General features: G+C 29.0%; 5 protein-coding genes across 11 annotated transcripts in view; 2 read left to right on the top strand and 3 right to left on the bottom strand.

Annotated features, from left to right (window-relative positions):
• The window catches only part of LOC138179626 (protein amalgam), a 60,379-nt gene extending 55,671 nt beyond the window's left edge, over positions 1-4,708 (top strand). Inside the window, exons 6-7 of the mRNA XM_069112609.1 lie at positions 815-971; positions 2,131-4,708. Of these exons, the coding sequence (XP_068968710.1) occupies positions 815-921 (107 nt within the window). The 3' untranslated portion in view covers positions 922-971; positions 2,131-4,708. The remainder of the gene's footprint in view (positions 1-814; positions 972-2,130) is intronic.
• Positions 4,709-5,092: 384 nt separating this feature from the next.
• On the bottom strand, positions 5,093-8,192 carry Ciao1 (cytosolic iron-sulfur assembly component 1). 4 transcript variants are annotated; one of them, XM_069112564.1, is made up of 5 exons: positions 7,902-7,990; positions 5,945-6,314; positions 5,753-5,867; positions 5,513-5,677; positions 5,093-5,441 (listed from the first exon to the last, which is right to left on the bottom strand). In XM_069112564.1, the coding sequence occupies exons 2-5, from the start codon at positions 6,302-6,304 to the stop codon at positions 5,173-5,175; spliced, it is 909 nt and encodes a 302-aa protein (XP_068968665.1). In that variant the 5' UTR covers positions 6,305-6,314; positions 7,902-7,990; the 3' UTR covers positions 5,093-5,172. The 4 variants fall into 4 exon arrangements, with proteins under 4 accessions (XP_068968665.1, XP_068968657.1, XP_068968638.1 ...); XM_069112556.1 differs by lacking the exons at positions 5,093-5,441; positions 5,513-5,677; positions 5,753-5,867; positions 5,945-6,314 and adding exons at positions 6,401-7,002; positions 7,129-7,418 and having other exon boundaries at positions 7,902-8,192; XM_069112537.1 differs by lacking the exons at positions 5,093-5,441; positions 5,513-5,677; positions 5,753-5,867; positions 5,945-6,314 and adding exons at positions 6,401-7,002; positions 7,129-7,590 and having other exon boundaries at positions 7,902-8,187.
• Positions 8,193-8,352: 160 nt separating this feature from the next.
• On the bottom strand, positions 8,353-9,456 carry Sec8 (exocyst complex component secretory 8). Of its 3 annotated transcripts, none has more exons than XM_069112648.1 (5): positions 9,324-9,456; positions 9,117-9,250; positions 8,885-9,046; positions 8,632-8,801; positions 8,353-8,550 (listed from the first exon to the last, which is right to left on the bottom strand). In XM_069112648.1, exons 2-5 carry the CDS (start codon positions 9,171-9,173, stop codon positions 8,463-8,465), a joined length of 477 nt encoding a protein of 158 aa, XP_068968749.1. In that variant the 5' UTR covers positions 9,174-9,250; positions 9,324-9,456; the 3' UTR covers positions 8,353-8,462. The 3 variants fall into 3 exon arrangements, with proteins under 3 accessions (XP_068968749.1, XP_068968758.1, XP_068968767.1); XM_069112657.1 differs by having other exon boundaries at positions 9,354-9,456; XM_069112666.1 differs by having other exon boundaries at positions 9,393-9,411.
• Positions 9,457-9,575: 119 nt separating this feature from the next.
• TfIIB (transcription factor IIB) lies at positions 9,576-12,949 on the bottom strand. Of its 2 annotated transcripts, none has more exons than XM_069112595.1 (6): positions 12,836-12,949; positions 12,457-12,531; positions 11,869-11,979; positions 11,589-11,775; positions 11,054-11,524; positions 9,576-10,974 (listed from the first exon to the last, which is right to left on the bottom strand). In XM_069112595.1, the coding sequence occupies exons 2-6, from the start codon at positions 12,471-12,473 to the stop codon at positions 10,813-10,815; spliced, it is 948 nt and encodes a 315-aa protein (XP_068968696.1). In that variant the 5' UTR covers positions 12,474-12,531; positions 12,836-12,949; the 3' UTR covers positions 9,576-10,812. The 2 variants fall into 2 exon arrangements, with proteins under 2 accessions (XP_068968696.1, XP_068968687.1); XM_069112586.1 differs by having other exon boundaries at positions 12,457-12,558; positions 12,836-12,943.
• Positions 12,950-13,384: 435 nt separating this feature from the next.
• LOC138179587 (calpain-7) lies at positions 13,385-18,827 on the top strand. Its single transcript, XM_069112523.1, has 12 exons — positions 13,385-13,812; positions 13,874-14,037; positions 14,147-14,366; positions 14,439-14,761; positions 14,836-14,968; positions 15,091-15,281; positions 15,375-15,602; positions 15,704-15,948; positions 16,032-16,240; positions 16,340-16,548; positions 16,620-16,849; positions 16,918-18,827. Exons 1-12 carry the CDS (start codon positions 13,629-13,631, stop codon positions 17,060-17,062), a joined length of 2,481 nt encoding a protein of 826 aa, XP_068968624.1. The 5' UTR covers positions 13,385-13,628; the 3' UTR covers positions 17,063-18,827.
• The last annotated feature ends 778 nt before the right edge of the window (positions 18,828-19,605 follow it).

Below are 19,605 nucleotides of genomic sequence, written 5' to 3'. Positions count from 1 at the left end.
GCAAATTACAATCTTTCGTGCTTTCACGGTTAACACGTAATCGCTGTAGTAAAATCCATTTTGGGATTATCGAGTTTTGATTAAAATTTTGTAACGCACATTTCCCTATTTTCGTCTAGTGGGTACCAACAAAGAGAGAAACGTAAGAAGGAAGCAGAATCGACCGACCGAACCGAATTTTGAATTCGAGTCTCCTGTTTACTACAGGCGCTTTCATCTTGCAGAATCTTATATTCAAGATGGTTGTTGTGTCCGTAGGAAAATACAAAGTAGAAGGAAAAATCTAAATGTACAAATACCTGAATTCAGGAAATTTTCTGTAAACTTTAGAGGAGAATTATCGTATTACTTAAAATTATCAGGATTGTAACGCAAATTAGTTTATCTAACCTAATTCTCAAGTATTCATAATTTCAAATATCTTCAAATAAATACAATATATACCATTTCTCTTAAGATTAAATATAATATAACATATTTACTAAAAGGTTATAAACCTAAAACCGAAACTGAACAAACGCCAAATTATTTCGCCATATTTTTTATTATATTCATTAATAATTCACAGAAAATAGAAAAATTTAATTTTTGAATTTAAAAGAATATAACGTCATCACAGTGAAAGAATTTCTAGTACTCTTTGTAACATTTGTTTGATGGAATTAACATTGCAAATATTTACTAGAGCATCCTCTATGTGTGTGTGCGCGCGCGCACCCACACACACATAGCGTGGCGTAGAGGAGAAACAATTCCAATAAGACGACGGATGGTAGAACGGAATTCAATTTGAATTTTAATCATTGTTCGACAGGGGAACATCCAGCAGCGATGCAACACGGTGGCCAACTGAGGCTGGCAAATCTGCCATTCGTAATGATCTCAACGACTCTGCTGGCCTTCCTGAATCATCGTTATTGAACCCAGCTACCGTCGTGGGATCACGAAATACTCATTTCAGATATTCATCGGTAAATCTCTCTCCTCCCTCTAACGGCTCGTCGTGGAAACATTTAAAGGAGGAACTGTCACGGTGTTACGCTGGAAATTTGATTTTTGCATGAATACGTGCTGAGCAGCTGCGCTTTTGAATCAAATCTTCGAGTCGAGTTGTTCGTAATTTAATCGGGAAGTACGAGCGAATAGGGAATTCCTGATTGCAACAACGTAATATCTAAAGGAAATTTTCATCAAAGTGGAATATATTTATTTCTGTTAATATTATTTGTAAATATTTATTTCTGTGTTCTGCTGTGATATATTCATTGTAAAATTGTAGTACTTCTTTTATTATGCAGGAGCTACAAAATGTATTTGCACATACCTGTATTTTTTAATGAAACATTCCTTTATTAAATTCTAATTAGCCTCATTTTCATAGTATCAAATTCTTGTAATCATACTATAGTACTATTAAATGATATGAAGTTTAATATAATTGAATCTAATTGATTAATATGTAAATTTTATAATAGATACAAAGCTGTACAAAATTGAGCAAGTGGTAGCTCTTTTTGATAGCTTTATTTGTTTGATCTTTTAAATTTTTTCTAATTCTTAATTTTTTGTTTTTAATGTAAATAACAAAAACATAATTAACTAGAGTACCTTTAAAAACAGTAATAAAGAAAATATCAAAATAATTTTTAGTTAATTAATCTGATTTGTAATGAGAGATTTAAGAGCAATAAAGCTTTATTTAGACATTTACGTTGATGAATTTTCGAAGAAATAATTTACGAACACGTACTTCGGATAACGTCCCACCCTCATTTATAATAACGTAGACAGTGAAGAAGGAAGTCCCTAAACGGCGGAACTTAACCCGGACAGGGTTGGTCTAACGAAATCTCTTGAAAACTTTGTAACATTAAATACGCTCTAAACCATTAACCTGTTGGCTTCATAGATTATTCATATTTAAAGCGCCATTACGAGCGAACGAAAGTTCATTAAAAGGTGATATTCATACTTTGTCACCTATTCTTGTAAGATCCCTCTATGAACTGTTCACATAAACAATTAAGTAATCTAGCTTAAAAGATATTATATATTAAGTCTTGGATAACTGACTTTAATAGACAAAGACAAATATCATATTTTATTAATGTAATTTTCCATCATTTTTAGATTAAATTAATACGTCACTAGTAGTCGCTTTCTGAAAATTGGAGAACTTCTGGCCACGCAGAAAAATGGCTGCTACGAGAAGGAAGTGACAACCATCTTGAAAGTATACGAACCACGTTAAAAAGATATCGATGAGAAATGGAAACCGTAAAGTGATATTATTAGATCAAGAACACGAGGAGAAAGATCTGTGAAGGAAGAATAGAAAAAGGTGAAGGTGGAATCGGACCATATTGCGGCACAACGGATGCTGAATGTATTATAAGAAAAGTAGTCTGTTGTAACGAAATAATATAAGACTTAATCTATTATAGGGTGTTTCAGAATTGAATAATAAAATGATGCTTTTTTTATTTTATAAATGAACGTTACGAAAGAAGTTTATAAAATAAGTTATAAGATAAAGTTATAAAATATGAGAAGAAAGTTTTTTTAGAACGACCACCATTTTAGGTAATGGAAGTTAGATCAAGTTTCAATTGATTTAGATCACTATATCCATATCTGAAATTTGACGTGAAAGAATATTGATTTAAAATATCGATACTATAATTTATGTACAGTCTTTCCTCTTTTTTATCTCAATTTCGCTTTCATTTGAAAAGATACTATAGTATATGTATTTGGACCATTAATAACTATTAGTAATAAAATAAATTTCTATTCCTTCAATATAATTTTTCAATTTTGAGACATCCTATATTTAAAAAAATAAGATAAAAAATGAATAAAAAGTAAACTGTCGATGGTAATAATAGTTCGTTGAAGACGAACCGTTTACTGCTGAACAAACTACGATTTTATTTGCTGTGTTACAGTTATGAGACAATACATTGTACTTGCCAAAGGAAATGTACGAATTACTGTTGAAATGCAATTAAGATTTTTAACTGTTTCGTCATAAACGATTTATTATACAGAGTGGGTTAAGTATAAAGTTGTAAGTTGATTTTTCATAAATCACTAAACATATTGACTTCATATTTTTAATTAAGTAGATCAAATAGGCTAATCATTTACAATAATTTGGTTTAAATGACTAAGGAATTTAAAAAAATATTTCAAGTACATATTATACTGTTTGGTAAGAGTTATTATAAATAAAGAATCTAATATCTAACTCCATTTAAAGTAAATGAGAAAGTATCACTCTATATTCTTGGATATTGTCCTACAAAAATTTATTTACAATGATTGTCCATATGTGTTGTTTAATTTTTAAAAAATGTCAATATGTACAATGATTTCTGAGAAAATAACTTGTAACGCTTTATTTGTCTCACTCTATATATGGTATATAGACTATGTTACAATTTCTAAAGCACGAGGAAATACTGGAGAAAATTTGTTTGTTTTGTGAGATGACAAAACGGGAGAGGAGGAATCGTGAAAATCGTTTTTGACCGTGTAAATTGAGAGTCCGGATTAGAGACACGAAATAAATCTGGATTATCTTCGAATTCGATTCGATTCGATCAGAGAAGAAAATAAGCGTTTCACGCTAGAAAAGACAGTGATAACAAACTGACAATGATGTTTGTTACGAAACAAAAAGACAGCGCAATCATTTTTTTCGTTTTGTTTATTGTATTTTATTATTTTGTTGGTAATTACACGAATGTCTGAATAAAAAAATAAATAAGCGATTTTTTCGATGAAGATTCAAAACAAACATCAGACTATGTTCATATTAGAATCACTGTAAAAGGTTAGTCGTGGCTAACAAGAGTATACTTAGGAAATTGTCGCTATGTATATCGAAAACCGAAATTCAATCGAAAATATTGATCGGTTTGAAAATTAATATGCTAAAATATAATAGTAGAGATCGCTTGAACTTAAATTAATATTTTTTGGAATAAACTAATAAACAATTGTATCGATTGTAGAAAGTCTCCTATGGGAACCGAACGGGATTTCTAATAAGAATATAGTTCTGATTTAGGTGGTTGAATCGTGATATTAGCGGCAAACCATAATCCGTTATCGCAGTATAGAAAACGTTAAACTCAAAACGTAAAACTGAAAAAAGATAACCGACTAGGAACAACGGATACTATTAATCTAATAAAAAAATCATACACCTATTCAGTTTTCAGTTTCACGTTGTCTGTTCTGCAAATACTCTTGATAAATGTTACACACGATCCATATTTTTTGGGCATCCGAGCTCAGGGTATACTTCCACACCGTTTTCGGTGACGTAGAAAAATTGCAATTTATAATGTGTTCATTGTGTATTAACGCATCTCGTCGTTGGTGTATACACACATATACATACAAAAAGAAAAAACAGCATCGTAATAGTGAACAAAAGTAAGAAATCAGTTGTTAGGATCGTAAGTTCGTTGAGTCACGAGGGTCAAGTTGTGCTTAAGGAACTCTCCGTTATGAAGTAACTAAATACTCTTCATCTATCGACCTATGAAGCCAGAAATGGCACAATATCGATGAAAAAAAGGAGAAAAAGAATTGGATGCGTGGACCCAAAATTAAAATCGTTCTAATTGGACCAGAATAACGACTGTTAATATTTTATTTAGTTATAAGTTTTCAATAAACGTCGGTTACGTACGTACATTGTTAAAATAAAGTTTTTTCTCATAACCATCATGTGCGTGTATTTGAATGAGCGTGAATGACATTATGAAAATGATAAACGAACGAATGATATATTATGTGCAAAAGAAATATTTCAGTAATCAGATTAAGGGAAAATCGATTCTATAACGGTTACACATGTTCAAAGATTAATTGCAAAAGTAGTTTAAGCGCGTTACACGCGAAAACTTAAACGCAGTTTCTGTTATAGCTGTAAATGGTTTCTGTTGAACCCGCAATATACTATGATTCGTTTATGTACTTATCTTCTCTGATATCACTCTGACTAACTTTATCAGATTGAAATAAAAAATTGTCAATCCCAAAATAAGACAGGTAATTTATAATATTAATAATAAAATTTTATCATATGTAACGTATATTTCCATCCCAATGTTCATGTCATATTAATTGTCTTTTATTCTCTTCGTTTTTCTCAAATTACACAGTTTTTAGAGGATCAGCATCATTTTTTGATACTTGTACATGCACAGACTTGTTCAACAGTTCATTTAAAATAGGCGCAAATGTTTTTAGAAAACCACGTTCGGAATCAGAATGATTTGTTAGAATCACATTAATTCCTTTCTGCGTTGCGTCAAGAACGTCATGGTGCAACATTTCCCCTGTAAGATATAGATCTGCAAATACGCCTTTTAAAACGGATACTCCAGCCCCAGCACAAAGTGCGACAGTTTTAATCGAACCATCTGAAAGATAAAATGGAATTGCAGTATATCAAATTTACAAATTAATTAGGAAATGAACAAAAAATTGATACCTGTTAAATGTGTGCGAGCTAATCTAACGTATTTCAAACCAGTACATTTTTTCACTAATTGCACAGCTTCTTCAATAGAAATTTCATTTTTTAAAGTGCACATTCTTCCATAGCCATTATTATTATTTATGGCATTTGGTTGAATTGGTCTGCTACTTTCAAGCACTTAAACATATAAAATACGTTCAAGTACAAGGTAATTATAGAATATTTAAAAAATATTATACTTTAAATTTATACCATTTTCAAATGCTGACGCCAACCAATCATTTACTCCTCCTCTTATTGAATCAAAACTAGTATGTGGAGAGTACACAGCTATTCTATTTTCTAAACATTTTGCAATAATCTTCCCCTAAAAATTCTCATTTAAATGATAATTTATATAAAATCTCAATTTAGTGTAAAAAATCAGTAATATGTTTTCATTACCTTCCATGAACAAGTTGTTATAGACTTTATGGGGGCAAATATTAAAGGATGATAAGTAATAATCATGTCTGTTTTCAAATCTAAAGCTTCTTGCATCACAGTTTCAGTCAGGTCATTTGTTAGAAGAATGTGTGAAACCAGTTTGGTTTCCGTAGGTTCAACAAGTAAGCCTACGTTATCCCAGGAATCTGCAAGTGATAGATCTGCAAACTGCTTCAACGTATTTACAACTTTATTTAAAGGCACCCCAGTAACATTCGATTTTATGCCACTCATTGTACAGAATGTATTATGTTTGAGCGTTATATCAGAGATTAGAACTTCATAGGTTTGCCTCAGCCCACTAAAATGCCTTAACATTCCTAATAACCTAAAACAGAAACAGAAGCAAATCACAAATATAGTAAGGATATGTAGTTAACAATAAAGGAAGGAATAAATAATGGATAAAATAAATAAATAATTCATTATTATTTATTATGAGAAGATAACATTACATAAAGCAACAATTATTCGTTATAAAACCAAATTTTCACTAAACCATCATCGCTTGCTGATGCAAGTTGTCCAGGAACAGTAGGATGCCATTGCACACAATTTACATCTTGGACATGAGCAGTGTCCATAGAACAAACCATAGTAAAACTTGGCTGATGAGGATCAGAGTCACTATCTTCTTTAAATATTCTAATAATGTCATCACCACACGCAGTCACTAACAAGCCAGTTGTTTTGCACCAATCAATGTCATAAATTGTTCTTGTATGATAACCAGTTATAGTACACACACATTTCCAAACTGATTTATTGTTGTGTGTAACAATTCCTGGTTCATTATCAGGTTTGTACTCTTGCCATATTTTCACTGTTTGATCATCACTACAGGTTGCAATTCGATTGCCCTCCTTGTTCCATGCGAGACTCCAAACTGTTGATGTATGGGATGATAACATATCTATGCACGACCAGTCATTATCCCCTGCATCTTCTTTGAATATCCTTACTGTATTGTCATAACTAGCAGATGCGACAACTTCTTCATTAGGATGCCACCTTATCTAGAATGATTTAAACATATATTTATGATACTTATATAATGCATTTTGATAATATAATAATAATGATATACATTTATATTTAACATAAAATAGTAATATAATTAATAACATAAAATAATTACGTACCTTCTTCACATCTTGAGTATGAGCATTAATAACAGCAGCACATTCATATTCATCATCATTTATCTCCCATATCCAAACAGATTTATCACGACTACAAGTAGCCAACAAATGACCACTACAAGACCAACTAACACTCTTCACTTCGTTCTCATGTCCTTCTAATGTTGCATTACATTCAAACTGACCCGACTTATTGTCCCATACAGCAGTGGTTGAATCAAAGCTAGCAGAAGCTATGTAATTTCCACAAGGGGACCATGCTATCTCCCTAATAGTTCTAGTGTGACCTTCTGTAAGGATGGTTTTCACAACCCATTTTGAATCTTGTTGCCCCCATATTATAATTGTTTTGTCTTCACCGCAAGATGCAAGACAAGTACCATTTGGATGCCAGCAAACATTCCACACCCTTCCCCTATGACCAGTCAAGGTTTGTTTTAATTCCAATGTTCCCATCTCTACCTGCAACAATAAATGCTTTCTTTTTAAGCTTAGTTCAACCGAGCATGTATACTCGTAAATAATATTACAAAATATTACTGTCTGGGGAATATGAGTGAGAAATGTTTGCGCATCGAATTTAAATAGAAAAATTTTTTAGTTTTTATAAGTGTTAAGTATATAAAAATGTTGAAGAATAAAACAATTATTCAAGTTTTTAAAAGAAGTTTCTTCTAGATGAAGATTTGAGAATTATATTAAAGGTTTGAGAAATTATGCGAGTGAAAAAAGAATGTTCAATACAATACGATGTATTATGTTCGAATACTTACGATGTACGTTTTGACGGTTTGTTAATTTTGCAATATAAAAGCAAAAAATATCACCAAACGCTATCGCTGGCATGAAATTATGATGTAGAATATGTACACAACACGATTAGATAAACTTAAATGATCGTAGCACACAGTAATGGAAATATTACGTGTGCCATGTAACCATGAATCGCCATGAATCATTGGCTGATAAGATGAATTATTTTAAATACTACTGACGTATATTTAAATCAAATTATTTATAAAAACACTTAAAATTAAAATCTTTATTTGCCACTTATCGAATAAACAGAATAGTATTATTTATCAGCCAAGAATTGAATAATTGTGTATAGAACAATCGTTTTGGCGGGAAAATATAAAATTATACTTTACAATGTACTCGTTCTTTATTATTTATATTATTATGAAGAATAGAAATATTATAACAAATGAATGAATACTACAATTTTCAATAGTGCAAATCCATGTATTCATTTACTAAATCTCATATTTTGTTCATTCTTATAAACAGAAAGTGATTAAATTACAACTAATTACAAATAAATCTAGTGACTATCAGTCCGATGCTGTATTATACGATGTAGATGCCGATAACGTATCTAATTCTGGTAAAGGTAACATTCTGGTGCAAGAATCAGGAGTCCTAAAAATTTGAAAAAAAGATGAATCAAGCTCAGAAACTATATTCTCTCTTCTATTCTTTATAGAAATCTGAATAACTTACACATCCTTTAAGAGATGCAGTACATGTTTATGTTCAATTCCCTCAAGCCATAGGTTTAACAGTTCCTCTCGTTTACACCTTAATAATTGTTTGCAAGCATTCAAATTTTCTTTAACTGCATGAATCTTTTCTCGAGATACTGTTACCTTCTCTGATAAAGCACTGAATATCTACAGTAAGAAATAATCAAACTGTTATTAACAACATATATGTATAATCATTATTATTAAATTATATATTAAATAATATTTACTTGCATAACTTCTGTAAGGTCCTGATCATGTAATGATACCAATTCGTCAAGCCTCTGATCACTCTTCTTGTATTCTTTTTCAAGCTTGGCTTTTTCTATCTCTCGTTGTTCGTTAGTTTCACTTGCTGACAAAGCTCGAATTACAGAGATCAATAAACCACTCTGCAAAAGATGTACGATTAAAAGTTAAACAACTATTAAGTAAAGAATGAAAGAAAGCTGATATTTTTACCGTTTCTTTGGTTGGTTTAATACCTCTCGGAGGTTTAGTGGGAGGCATTGAATTCATATTTTGTTATTTTTTTACTAACAAGGATGAAAAATGTAATGTCAAATCTTCTAATTAAATCTTCTTCTATCATAGAACTGAAATTTATAACAAATTTAAACACTATATAGGTTATGTTATTTTACACTGCGTTGTGTAAATTTACAATACTTTAAATATCATTTTTGCTGAGATGTTTACCAAGGTTATGTATAACAAAATTAAAAACTTAATTATTACACATTGTACTATACAGTAAAAATTGAAGTTTTGAGAGTGACAGTAGGTCACATGATGGCTGACAAACACATTTCCGACAACACACAGATATATACTTACACATTTTTAAGTCATATTTGGATTATATATATAGGTATCAATAAAACAATTCGTTTTAATAATGATAGTTAGACTGCGGATTTTTAAGCATTTATAATAAATTTAAGAGTGCAAAAATCCATAGATTGCATATGGTACACAATAATATATAAAATATTGAAAGCAGAGTACTTCCTATAATTTTTAGTAGATGAAACAAATTTCTGTGTAATGAATGTAAAAATGAAAATTACATAAAAATCAGCAGCCTAATGATAACAATTCTCTTTATTACATAACTTAACATACAAATTAAGATATCCAATATACATTCTACATTTACTATGTAATACAATAAAAATTTTTGTGATATCGCATAGCTCTCTAAATATCTTAAAAAATAGAACATAATTGATTTTTGATTATCAAATATAAAGATGAACAAATATAGTCAACATTAAAAATATTTTGATATCATTTTCTAAAAAGTACATATAATATATGTAATATCAATATTGAATTATATAGATTACTACTTTGATAAATATGTAATATGTAGATTACAAAATATTAGTGAAACGTTAGGAAACAAATATTATAAAATTGTGATGTTTTAATTTGAATAGTGAAATTTTCTGTGTGAATGTTCTTATATATTTTATATAAATTTTGAGTCAAAAATAAAATATGTATATACACGTTTGTAGTGAGAAAAGGCTATTGTCTTTCGACTTTAGTCGGCTTCGCTAGTTGCAAATTTTCGACTTACATTATTTAGTAAAAGTATCACAGAATTTATCGTATAATTATATAGCATGGTACTTTCAAGTGATTTATTGTATTTTATAATTGGTTTCCGTTGTTTCCTTATTGCAAACATAAAAATAAAAAAAAAGATTGTGCTGCAGCGTTTTAAACAAAATATCAATGTAAAGATGTTTAATGTAAACTTAATTTGTAAGTTTGCTTGTACAAAGCTTCAAAACTCAATATATTTTTTGGTATCAAACATAAAATTTACAACAAAATTTATCGACCTTTTCAATTTTAACATGTTGAAACGCACCAATTAGAGCATAAACGTTTTATTTTATTCACATCAGACAAATTATTAAAATACTATTGTTGCAAATTTACACAACACAGTAGGAACCAAGTACAATAGAGAAGACAAGAAATGTAACAAATTAGATAATACCAATGTAATACCAAAATTTATAGATTATCAAGGAATGTATACTGTAAATAAAGGTTAAATTATTTAGAAATGGTTATTTAAAATACATAACTATTGTTTCAACATGATAAAATATGTATAGAAATATAAAGCTTTGTGTTAAATTTACATTTGTGGTAATTGATCAATAGGAGTTGCGAATCTGAAATCTTCTGGAAATAGTTTTCCTGCATGAGGATACATTAGCTTATAAGACTGTCTGATTGTGACATCAGCTACACCAGCAATGTCACCAATTTCTTTTTGTGATCGTTTATCTTCTGATGCCTGAATAATCAAAGAATGTGTAAAAGTTATAAGAATATAACATAAAAGAATATTTCTCTTGATCCCAATAAATACATACTTGTGAAGCCATATAGATTGCAGCTGCTGCCACCGAAATCGGTGATCTTCCAGGTACAATATCAATCTCCACTGCTTTTCTTGCGATATGTGTGGCAGCCCTTTGTACCATATTAGGAAGTCCAAGATTAGAACAAAACCTAGACATAAAATCTCCTGTTGTGATGAGATCAACACTAGTTTCAAGCGCTTTCAATATCAATTTGAAACATCTTCCTATTTCCTTTTTGCTGATCTTGCTAACTGCACAAATTTCTTTGAAAGTACGTGGTACACCTTCCTGTCTGCAGGCAATGTATAAACAAGCTGAAGCAATAGCATCATTTGCACGACCTTTCAAGTTTTTACCATCATGTACTTGTTTAAATAAATTATTTGCTCTATCGACAATAGTCTTAGGCAAATTAATACGATCAGCCATTCCATTAATTTCACGAAATGCATTAATCAATGCTCTGTCAGAACTGCTCATCTGAAATGACATAATTTATTAATTAACAAAGAAACTCATAATAAAATAATATAATGATACTTACTGTACGTCTGTTTTGATATTTTGAAGCACCAAAAGCATCAAACGACGCAGCACCAGTTCCAGGGCCAATCATAGTGGATAGATCTGAACCATTAAGAAGTGGATTTTCTGGGCCACCAACACGTGACGGATCGACTCCAGCTTTTTCATTGCTGAATGTTCTCCATTCTGAACCAACATCTATTACCCTATTTGAAAAAAAAAGAGTAAAAGAAAAGGAAAATAAGCTCAATTTCAATTTATATATATATATCATTCTCAAATTACATAGATATATTTACCTATCTCCTACAACTAGTCCACATTCTGAGCAAATTTGATCTCCAGCTCTGTAATCTTCGATAAGAGAAGCATCTGGATGTGCATAACAGCAAACTTTGTTTGTTTCATGTCTGCAAAAAAGAACTAAGAAAATGTGTACCACATATTAATGTATACATGCACTTACATGCAAATATATCAATTAGTATTATGCTAACAAAGATTAGTTATCATGTTAATAATACGTCAGCAATTTAATGTTCATTTACAGTTGCTTATGTTAAAAAAAGTTTTTAAAAAATAAATGTATTTCATTTTCATTTGATATATACTTATGTACAATTGCTAATAAACAATTGTAAGTTAAGATACTTATTTAAAAAAGAAACTAAAATGAAAATATAAAGTTGATAGAATGATCTATTATCAAAAACATGTCAAGAATAAACAAACGATGTTTCTGTCAGATCACATAACCACAGTCTATAACATTATGGTATTTTTAAAGTGACTAAGTTTGGTCGTAAATAATAATAATCGATAAAACAAAATTCTGTAATAATTGCTACCGATATCAATCGTAAAGACAAAATTTTCTCAAAATTTACCTTGACGAACTTGCCATATTTTGGATTCGTGTTTTTCCACTATGCCGCCTAAGTTAATGCAGATACTTAATGCACCTGCGGTATTCATACATGTGTATCAAGCTATATGAATTAGATATGAAGCTCAGTATTCAATACAAACTATTGTAGCAATTAATTATATTAAATCAATTATATCTGGGATTGATGACAAAAATATATTAATAATAAATTAAGAAAATTTAGAGTATTATACATAAATAAATAAAATATAAATTCACATATCAAATAAAAGAAAGTTAAGACAAAATGTTTATCATTATTTATGATATTAATAATATTACTCCTATCTATATGTTATAAACATGAACAAAGATGTCAGATCGTTATATATATTAACTTGTAGCCGATGTACTTGACACTAAACTACGGTTGCAGGACTGAAAATTCCAATGGAGAGGGTAAGGTTTTTAATTTCCAGAAGTGTGCTTTATAAATTTGCCGTCAGTTTTAGCGTTGTGATTGATATGTTAGACTTTTACATTTAACGCCATCTTTGCCATCCTTACCACTGAAGGTAAACGATATAACTTAAACTGCTTTTCATAACCTTTTTCAATTTATTTAAGATAAACACATAGTATTTTATGTAGTACAGAAGAATGTTGTTTAAATAAATATAAATTTATATAATGAAGTAAAGTTCAGTTGCAGATACGGTCGTGTTGCATATTGCAGAAATTGATTGAAATGCTTTACTTGAGAAACATTTTTTGATCCGTAAGAATCTTATTACCGTAATCTTATCCACGGCCTTACCCCCTTCCATTGGGGTTTTCATACCTGTGTATACGGCCGTCCACTAGTGCTAATGAATGACTAATTAAACAACTTACTTCAATGTAATAACTTCTAACCTATAATGTTGAACTTAATGTTGAATTTTTGACAAATTTGAAATCGTTTCTTAATTCTACTTAATTTAAAGAAATCTATATACACAATTGTTAATATACACAGGGAAGAAATATATTTAACGTATTAAGTAAATAAAGTACAATTAAAATGATATTTAATAATAATTAAAAATTGTATGAAGAAATGAATATTACATACAAACAAATTTATTACAAATTTATTGTATGAAGGAATTATATAGTAATTGATATAATAACCATAAAAAATTATAAGAAATGACATTGGAAGACGCACAAAATGCAGCGAGGAAAGCAGTACAATTTGATAGTCAGTGTCAATACAGACAAGCTTTATATTATTATAATGTAGCTATAAAGTTTCTTGTAGAATTGCAAGATCCTGTATATGATCAAAAAGTTTCTGAATATCAGGAGAGGGTATTAATTATACATAATCTTAGTGAGTATTTCAAATTAAATCATGATATATGTTTTCAAAAATAAAAAATAATACATTACAGTTAGTGAAGAAGAACAGAAACATCATAAGGCACAAACTACCAATCAATCTAAGTTACAAAAATGCAAGTTTCTTATGAACCAAGCACAAGATGCGGATGAAGCTGGTTTGAAAGATATCGCTGTGAAATTATATACAGACGCTGCTGAATTAGGGCTTAGCATGGTACATAATATTGTAATTGTCAAACTTTCCAATTCTATTAAAAATATTTTAATAATTCTGTTGATTCCTAAACTTATGAATAATATTAATAATATTATTATAATTACAGAAAATTACCGATATAGAGGCAAAGGTTAAATTAACAGCTCTTATACAGCTTGCACTTGATAGGGCAGAATCTTTAAAAGGTTTAAAAACAGTATATAGTAATGATATTCTTAAAACCCTTTCTAAATTACCTCCTGTACCCCAAACAAGTCTGGATGAGGATATAGACAAAACATCATGTACAACTACAACAACAACTGCTACAAGCTCTAATAACACTGGTACTTTTCTCTTGTCATGTTATTGTAATGAGAAATGCTTTTTGTTCAATTTCATTTTTTATTAATGTTTAGGAAAACCATCTCGACCGCCACTTCTTCGAGAAAGTAGTGCACATTTGAAAGTGAGTGGTGGTAGTACTAATTACACAGAAGAAGAGAAAAGTGTTTTGCTTCATAGTTCTCATATCAATGATCATAAGTTTGTACCTTTCATGATTACTGATCTTACAGAGAAGTTTCAGTATGCTATTCCATTTACTGATGAAGATGGTTTATTAACATTAGCACCAAAACAGAAGTCTGATTTTGCAAGATGGTGCCGGCCAGAAGAATTATTCTCTGACCCAAAAATGCTTAAAACATCTCATGTTGATTACTACAGTATAAAGCAGACAGTTAGTAAAAAATAAAGTTAATTTCTAAATTAATGATTTTTTCATACTAAAGTGTAATTAAATTTCAATTGTAGGTTGTTTCTGATTGTTCCTTTGTTGCTTCTCTTGCAGTTAGTGCTCAGTATGAAAAAAGATTTGGACGCAGACTTATCACCTCCATTATTTATCCAAAAAATAGAAACAAAGAACCAATATATAATCCATTTGGTAAGAACTTATGTATTACTGCACAAATCATGAAATTTTTTTTTAACGTCAAGGGTCAGTGGTCTGTAATTCTCCTAGAATATTATTTCAATGAAAATTAAATTGGGAGTATTTTGTATTAGGAAAATACATGGTGAAACTACACATTAACGGTGTGTCACGCAAAGTTATAATAGATGACTTATTGCCTGTAAGCCGATACAACCAATTACTTTGTTCCTACTCTAGCAATCATGGTGAGCTGTGGATCTCGTTGCTTGAGAAGGCATATATGAAAGTAATGGGTGGTTATGATTTTCCTGGATCAAATAGTGTAAGTTTATTTCAATATACATATAATTCTGCTACAAAGATAACAATCATAGAATATAAATTACTTTTTTAACAATGAAATATTATTGTTCAGAATATAGATTTACATGCTTTAACTGGCTGGATACCAGAGAGATGGGCTATAAGGCCTGGTGAACCAGATTTTAATGAAGACAATCTATTTAATGTATTATTAACACGTTTGCACAAAGGAGATGTATTAGTAACAGTTGCTACTGGAGAATTATCTGATTTGGAAGCTGATAGAACGGGTCTTGTACCAACCCACGCTTATGCTGTTCTCGATGTTAGAAGAATAAATGTATAATTGATTACTCTTTTTATTATTTTTTATTATTAAAGCATATTTTAAAAATAAGTTTATGGTTAGTATAGTTTATAACCATAGATATATTTGTATAGGATGAAAGATTATTACAACTTAAAAATCCTTGGTCACATTTACGATGGAAAGGAAATTATTCTGAACTTGATAGAGTACATTGGACAAATGAATTAAAGAAAGCACTAAATTATGATCCAGATTCTGCGTCCCAATTTGATAACGGAGTTTTCTGGATTGATTATTTTAGCATATGCCGATTTTTCGATGTCTTTTATTTAAACTGGAATCCAGGTTTATTTAATTATACTTATTGCATTCATCAGTAAGTTATTAGTGGTTTTATAAATAATATTGTTTAAATAATTAAAAATGATTGCAGAACTTTTTTATGAAAATATGTTGTAGAATGTGGAACTCAGGAATAGGACCAGTGAAAGATGCATATAATATCGGTGATAATCCTCAATTTTTACTAGAAGTGAAAAACCACGTTAATGGAGCTATATGGATTCTTCTTACCAGACACATTACAGACATAGCAGATTTTAGGCAAAATCAAGAATATATCACAGTATTAGTTTATCGAAATGATGGAAAAAGAGTATATTATCCTCGTGAGCAAAATAATTTATGATTTTATTCCGTTTGTATCAAATTTAATTATAAATATTGTAACTATATATTAATCATAAATTTTTGTTAAAATTGTATAGATGAACCACCACCATATATCGATGGGGTAAGAATAAACAGCCCACATTATCTTTGTAAAATAAAACTAGATCCTCAAAGTGATACTCGATATACTCTAGTCATATCGCAGTATGAAAAAACAAATACAATATATTACACTTTACGCGCCTACGGATCTTGCGAATTCTCATTAAGGAAAATACCAAATTTTTATAAATATGAAAAAGAGGTATATCTTTCTTATTTTTTGTATAAATACACTTAAAAGTTAATACTATAATAATAATAATTTGTTTACAGCTTACTGGTCAATGGAAAGATATTACAGCTGGTGGATGTAGCAATCATCCAACATACCAGAATAATCCGCGATACCAGTTAATCTTGGAAAGTTCAAGTAATAATAACTATTTGCTGATTATACTGAAGGGACCTAAACAATATCAAATAGGATTTGATATTTTAACAGTTGTATTAAATGATTCGGACGCACCTACCGCATTCAAAGTGAAAAACTCTGGCCCATTCAGGTATTATATAAAGCAATACATTTTATATAATTGTATAGAGTATTTATTAATAATTTAATTTAATGTAGGTCAGGATTTGTTTACCTGGAATTAGAGGATGTACCAGCAGGTACATATCACATTATTCCATCGACATATATCCCTGGACAAGAAGGACATTTCTTTTTAATTTGTAAATCGTTTTGCAAATTACAACTTCAACATATTCAGTAACGAAATTATCGTCTATATAAGCTCTATATAAAGGAGGATTTTAATAATATATTGTAGAATTATTAAACATAATACATAGGTATTAATTTATATGCTCTAATTGTAATATATGAAAGAGGAATATAAAATATTTATATTTGCTGTTATAAAATCGTTGATGAATATTCTTATGATTATTGCATATTGTACAAAGATCATTAATGCTAAAATTAATGTTAACAAAACAAAATACTGTCGACAAAATGTAAGATAAAGAAATTGCGTCGAGGATAGTGAGTCAATCATTAGATGATGAATTACAAAATGTTTTTATTTTATATTTTAAAAATACAAATTAGTAATCAGACTAGACAACTACTGACTGAATTATGAAAATTTGTGGCACTTTATCCATAATTAATATTTGTTTGATGTGTTATGATTTGGCACGTACGTAGATAAATTTCGACGCATATAGCTCCCAAACACTTTAATTAGCTACTTAATATTCTTTGTACTGTTCTTATATAAATACTAGGAAGTATTACTTTTTAATCAATAAGTCAAGTGAATACTAAACAGCATTTATGTAAAGTATTCACTAAAAATGCATTTATACATACAATAATTATTTTTATACAAAGTATGTTGATGTTTCATCTACATATCAAGTAACACAAAGAAACGCATCAGGACTTTTTGTATTCGTATTTTTTATCTATCTAGTAAAAATTAATTCTAAAATATTATTTTTAAACTTTTTCAATATAGCTTACAGTTCACTATAATTTTTCTATATTATCTTACATGTTTCTCTATTTTTCCAAATACAGTGATATTTGATAGTATAAGGATACTGTAACTTAATAACAAAAATGCTGTTCGATTAATTTACGATTAATGTTTATATTTTATTTTTTATACTGACTTAAATTGCAGTCAAAATCATATAGCACTTTAACACCTGTATGAACAGCTTGTAATTACTATTAATTGTAGTATTATTTTATTAACATAATGATAACTACAAAATAAATAATTAACAATTTATATAAAGTCATGATTTATGAAACAGAAGTTGATTGAAACGAAAATATATTTACATAATTAACGACAGATAAATTATAAAAAAAATTATGGACAATTATACAAAGAAATATACACGTTACAAAGAAATAGTAATATTACTAATTTAAAATGGAATTAATATGAAAATTTATCGAGTGAAGCTGTTGTAATATAATAATCATTAATAATATCCATTCCTGCTTTATAAGTATGATTTGGATACACATATACAAGGCACTATTGTCAATAATACAGATAATCATTATTATTAATTCGAAAATATTAAAATGATATTATGGTTTCAATGCTGTGTTTACTATTATCATATTCGTAACAGATTCACCCAATTCTTAATCAAAGTATGATCCTTTGCAAGCCAGCTTTGCTTATAAAGCAATATTATGTTTTATGCTGATTAATAGCCTCATTTAATTAGCCTACTGTATAAATTAAAAAAATGAGAACATACATTTCAATTACAGCCAGTACTCGATCCTAATCACAGGTAATTTTGGAGAAAGTTACATCAACAAAATGAACAAGAAAAAATACAGCAAATGATTATAATGTACATATTATGGTAATCTGTTCTTAATATGTATAATGTTTTGCTGTACACATAAAGAATGAATGCTTTGCATCATTAAGTTCAATCTATTTTGTATCTGTACAAATATTTTATACCGAATATACAACATTATATAATATATAATGTAAATAGGACCTTTTACTTAATTTTTATGACCTTGTTTTTTTTATGCATATACTGCTTTATGATTGTACATACAATTAATTATTAACTTATAGTTTATTACATGGTTTTACTTAGGTCAGTTAAAGGTCATGCTTTTGTGCATAAAAAATAATTTCGTTAATGTACGTTATATATATATATAAAACATAAAAGTATTTTAACATTATAAAAATGGGCGGAAAGTAGAACACATGATACGGTTATAAAAAATAGTACATTTTGTTAGTATTATTAGAAAATTTAAAGAGTATTGAAAGTTCTGGATGAGATTATATTTGGGACGAAATATTTTTCAGTATATTATATATTACTTTGATTTATCTTTTGTTTCATATCGAATTATATTAAATTAGCTGCTAAAGCGAGAACATTAAACTCTCCGCAGTTCTCAATTGTATTTTAAAATAAGCTTACTTAACATTAGGATATTATTGTATTTTTTTATCGTGCAAATTTGAATTTACATATTTCTCATACTCGTACGACGAGCAAATGGATTTTTATGCTTCAAGTAGCATGCGCTATTCTTTTAAATACAAACTAAACTATACATGATATAAATGACATTAGGCGTTAGTCGTTATAAAATAAATATTTCTAATTAATGATTAAAATAATGATAAATTGCCAGAAGACAACATTTTTTTGTCAATTTAAATATGTTATTATTTCCAGTATAATAAAATAAATAAATAGTATAGTAGTAAATTTCTTATCAGAAAATTGTTCAAAATATTCAATG

This window comes from Bombus flavifrons, chromosome 1 (genome assembly GCF_040668555.2).
Source record: "Bombus flavifrons isolate JBK064 chromosome 1, iyBomFlav1_principal, whole genome shotgun sequence".
Taxonomy (NCBI): domain Eukaryota; kingdom Metazoa; phylum Arthropoda; class Insecta; order Hymenoptera; family Apidae; genus Bombus; species Bombus flavifrons.
The sequence above is the reverse complement of the archived record's forward strand: the minus strand, read 5'-3'. Positions and strand labels throughout refer to the sequence as shown.

What these genes read in the sequence shown, in the direction of transcription:
- Ciao1 (XM_069112537.1), bottom strand. Translation starts at nt 7,584, where the DNA reads ATGGGAACATTGGAATTAAAACAAACCTTGACTGGTCATAGGGGAAGG. An exon ending in ATACTCAAGATGTGAAGAAG is followed by an intron (nt 7,003 to 7,128) that starts GTACGTAATTAT and finishes AAATCATTCTAG; the next exon opens with ATAAGGTGGCATCCTAATGA.
- Sec8 (XM_069112648.1), bottom strand. Translation starts at nt 9,173, where the DNA reads ATGAATTCAATGCCTCCCACTAAACCTCCGAGAGGTATTAAACCAACC. An exon ending in ACCTTACAGAAGTTATGCAA is followed by an intron (nt 8,802 to 8,884) that starts GTAAATATTATT and finishes TTCTTACTGTAG; the next exon opens with ATATTCAGTGCTTTATCAGA. An exon ending in CTGCATCTCTTAAAGGATGT is followed by an intron (nt 8,551 to 8,631) that starts GTAAGTTATTCA and finishes TCAAATTTTTAG; the next exon opens with GACTCCTGATTCTTGCACCA.
- TfIIB (XM_069112595.1), bottom strand. An exon ending in GGACTAGTTGTAGGAGATAG is followed by an intron (nt 11,776 to 11,868) that starts GTAAATATATCT and finishes TTTTTCAAATAG; the next exon opens with GGTAATAGATGTTGGTTCAG. An exon ending in AATATCAAAACAGACGTACA is followed by an intron (nt 11,525 to 11,588) that starts GTAAGTATCATT and finishes ATGTCATTTCAG; the next exon opens with ATGAGCAGTTCTGACAGAGC.
- LOC138179587 (XM_069112523.1), top strand. Translation starts at nt 13,629, where the DNA reads ATGACATTGGAAGACGCACAAAATGCAGCGAGGAAAGCAGTACAATTT. An exon ending in ACTACAGTATAAAGCAGACA is followed by an intron (nt 14,762 to 14,835) that starts GTTAGTAAAAAA and finishes TTTCAATTGTAG; the next exon opens with GTTGTTTCTGATTGTTCCTT. An exon ending in ACCAATATATAATCCATTTG is followed by an intron (nt 14,969 to 15,090) that starts GTAAGAACTTAT and finishes ATTTTGTATTAG; the next exon opens with GAAAATACATGGTGAAACTA.